The 3,123-nt window shown below is 42.5% G+C and overlaps 1 protein-coding gene across 1 annotated transcript; it reads left to right on the top strand.

Annotated features, from left to right (window-relative positions):
- The first annotated feature begins 2,450 nt into the window (after positions 1 to 2,450).
- Positions 2,451 to 2,852, top strand: LOC138023379 (uncharacterized). Its single transcript, XM_068870389.1, has one exon. The coding sequence runs from the start codon at positions 2,451 to 2,453 to the stop codon at positions 2,850 to 2,852; it is 402 nt and encodes a 133-aa protein (XP_068726490.1).
- Positions 2,853 to 3,123: the final 271 nt, after the last annotated feature.

Here is a 3,123-nt window from a genome sequence, read left to right as displayed (position 1 = left end):
GGGAGATCACTCCTCGAAGGATATTGTATACAGTGACAGTCGTGTATCCTCAAATCTGAAATTACCGAGAATTGAGTTGCCGTAATTTAATGGCGATGTGTTGAAATTTCAAAACTTGTGGGATCAGTTTGAAGCTGCAGTACATAACAATGTTGCTTTACCAAATTTTCAGCAGTTTACTTATCTACGCTCGGTGCTAAGTGGAAATGCCTTGAAAGCGATACACGGATTTGAAGTAACTGGAGCAAATTATAAAGCAGCTGTTGAATGCCTTAAACACAGGTATGGAAGAAAACGTATGATCATCTCATTTCTAGTGAAATCTGTGATCCAGATGGATGCTAAGTCTGTTGTTAATGCATCCTCCCTCAGAGATCGCTATGATACCTTTATGAACACAACTAGAGCTTTAGAGGCTCTGGGAGAAGATCCATGAGCCATGGATGTATTTCGTTACCCCTTTTTGAGACCAAGTTACCACCTCAGTTATTAGAAAATTAAAATGGGAGTTGAAACTTGCATACACTCAAGAAGATGAAATATGCCTTGAATTGTTCTTTAAATTTCTTAACCGACAAGTTGTGTCCAAAGAAGCAGGAGAAAAAAGTTCAAATGTGAACATCACCCCAGGCGATCACAGTTCTGATAAAGGTAAAGAAAACCGAAGAAAGTCTTTATGTCCCAAAATGGGTGGTGAGAATGAGATGTATACTGTCTCTGCACTACTTGATGAAACACGTCCTCCAACACAGCGAAATTGTAATTTCTGCAAGGCAGATCATGACTCACAAAATTGCCCGGTGTTTAATGAAAAATCACTTGATGGCAGATGAAAACTAGTGCAAGAGAACAAACTGTGTTTCAATTGTTTAAAACCTATCAACCACAAGCACTTCTCCAGAATTTGTCGCCATCTAAGTGTTCTGTAGCGAATTGTGGTCACCGACATCACTGGTTATTGCATGGGCAGCAGTCAGCTGCTACACCTCGGCACCTAAGCAACACTAGTTTAAGTGGATTGGCTTCAACTAAGCCTGCATTACCTATGAGAGAAACACTCCTACAGACAGCATTGGCCAGGTTAATTAAGGGTCAAGAAATGACAGTCCGTGGTTTACTATATTCAGGGAGTCAACGTTCGTATATACGAAAGAACATTGCGGAGGCCCTTGACCTGCAAGGTCCCTCAGAGCTATTAAGTGTCACAACGCTAGGTGGGGAAACCAGCGAAACGAAGAGATTCCAAAGAGTGAAATTTACCCTTTCACCAATTAAGGGAGATTCAAAGGTGGAGATAGAGGCCCTTTCTATTTCCAAAATTTGTAATGCTCTCGGGCCAGTACAGATGGACTTCCATAAGAACTCTCATCTTCAAGGCTTAACTCTTGCAGATAGTTATGCTCATAGTTCAGTTCAAGTAGATGTTCTTATTGGTGCAGACATTGAAAAGATTCTGGGAACTGGAATCAATTGGTATTGCAGACATCGAGAACCCTGTTATGTCACAAGAGGAAGAACGTGCTGTTGCTGACTTCAATAGAGGATTGAACTTTGATAGGCATAACTATGAGGTGCGACTACCATGGAAAAGAGATCCTCCAAAGCTAGAAAGTAATTATGCACATTGCTTTGAGACGCCTGGAAAGTGTTGAAAGAAAGTTAAGGCAAGACCCTGTGAAAGCTAAGGCTTACAAAGCAGCGATCAACGAATATCTACAGAAAGGTTTTGCAGAGGAAGTACCTGTGCGGTACTTGACGCATCATGCTGTGTTTCGTGATGACAAAGGGACGACAAAATGCAGAATTGTATTTGATGCTTCCGCACGAGAACGAGGTGATGCTTCCCTTAACGATTGTACTCTTCCTGGTCCTCCTTTACAGCCAAACCTTGCATCTGTACTGATTCGATTTAGAACACAAAATTGGTCTCATAGCAGACATTGAAAAGATGTTTCTGCAAGTCAAACTAGCACCAGAGGACAGAGATGTTAACCGCTACCTGTGGAGAGAATTATAGCCTAACGAAGCACCAAAGGTGTACAGAATGCAGAGATTGACCTATCGGTGTGAACGCAAGTCATTTCCTTGCTATTGCAACAGTCCACACCCAAGTAGACAAATACAAAGAAATGTCCCGGTATGCAGGAGAAGAAATTTTGCAAAATATGTGTGTCGATGACTGCCTGACAGTAGCCGATACAGTAGATTCAACTTTGAAGCTTCAACAAGAGATGTCAGAAATAATGATGACAGCGGCATTCAATTTGACCAAGTGGGCAAGTAACTCAGATCTAGTAATGGATGCTATTGACCCAGCTAAAAGAGCCTCGTCGCCATTCGTGGAGTTCAATTTGAGCGACCCCCTTAAAGCACTTGGAGTGTCATGGAACGTGAACTTTGACCACTTTAGATTCCTCGCACCGAGTGGAATCATCTAATCCCATGACCCAATGTCAAAGAGAAGTGTACGTAGTCTGGCATCGAAAATTTTTGACCCACTGGGATTAATATCACCCTTCACTGTTAGAGCCAAAATCCTTCTCCAAGAGTTGTGGTTGAAAGGATTACAGTGGGATGACCCGTTAGATAATGACACTAAAGCAAAGTGGTTAAGTTGGAAGTCAGAGTTGTTGCAGCTAAAAGATGTGACTATCCCTCGATGCTTCGGAAATGGTATTACGCAAGACTCTGTGGTAGAGGTGCATGGTTTTGGAGATGCTTCCCCCAAGGCGTATGGAGCAGCAGTGTACATTCGAATAAGAAACAAGCAAAACAATGTATCCTCACAGCTGGAATCGCGCCCATTAAGAAGGTGTCACTTCCAAGGCTGGAACTTTTCGCACCAGTTGTAAATGGCAGGTTGTTAAAATTTGTTGTAAGGGCTTTGCCAATGAAGGTGGCTAGGGTTGTGTGTTGGTCAGGTAGTATGGTGGCACTGCATTGGATAAAAGGGCAGAGTTCTTCCTGGAAGCCATTTGTTGCAAATCGTGTGGCTGAGATACAGTCAACATGGGATCCTGAGTGTTGGAGGTATTGTGCAAGTAAGGGAAATCCTGCAGACTTGTTGACACGTGGGTTAAGTTGTAGTGATATGATTTCAAGCACTTTGTGGTGGAATGGACC

Source organism: Montipora capricornis, chromosome 11 (assembly GCF_036669925.1).
Source record: "Montipora capricornis isolate CH-2021 chromosome 11, ASM3666992v2, whole genome shotgun sequence".
Classification (NCBI taxonomy): Eukaryota; Metazoa; Cnidaria; class Anthozoa; order Scleractinia; family Acroporidae; genus Montipora; species Montipora capricornis.
This window is presented reverse-complemented; position numbering and strand designations above follow the sequence as displayed.

What these genes read in the sequence shown, in the direction of transcription:
- LOC138023379 (XM_068870389.1), top strand. Translation starts at nt 2,451, where the DNA reads ATGTCAAAGAGAAGTGTACGTAGTCTGGCATCGAAAATTTTTGACCCA.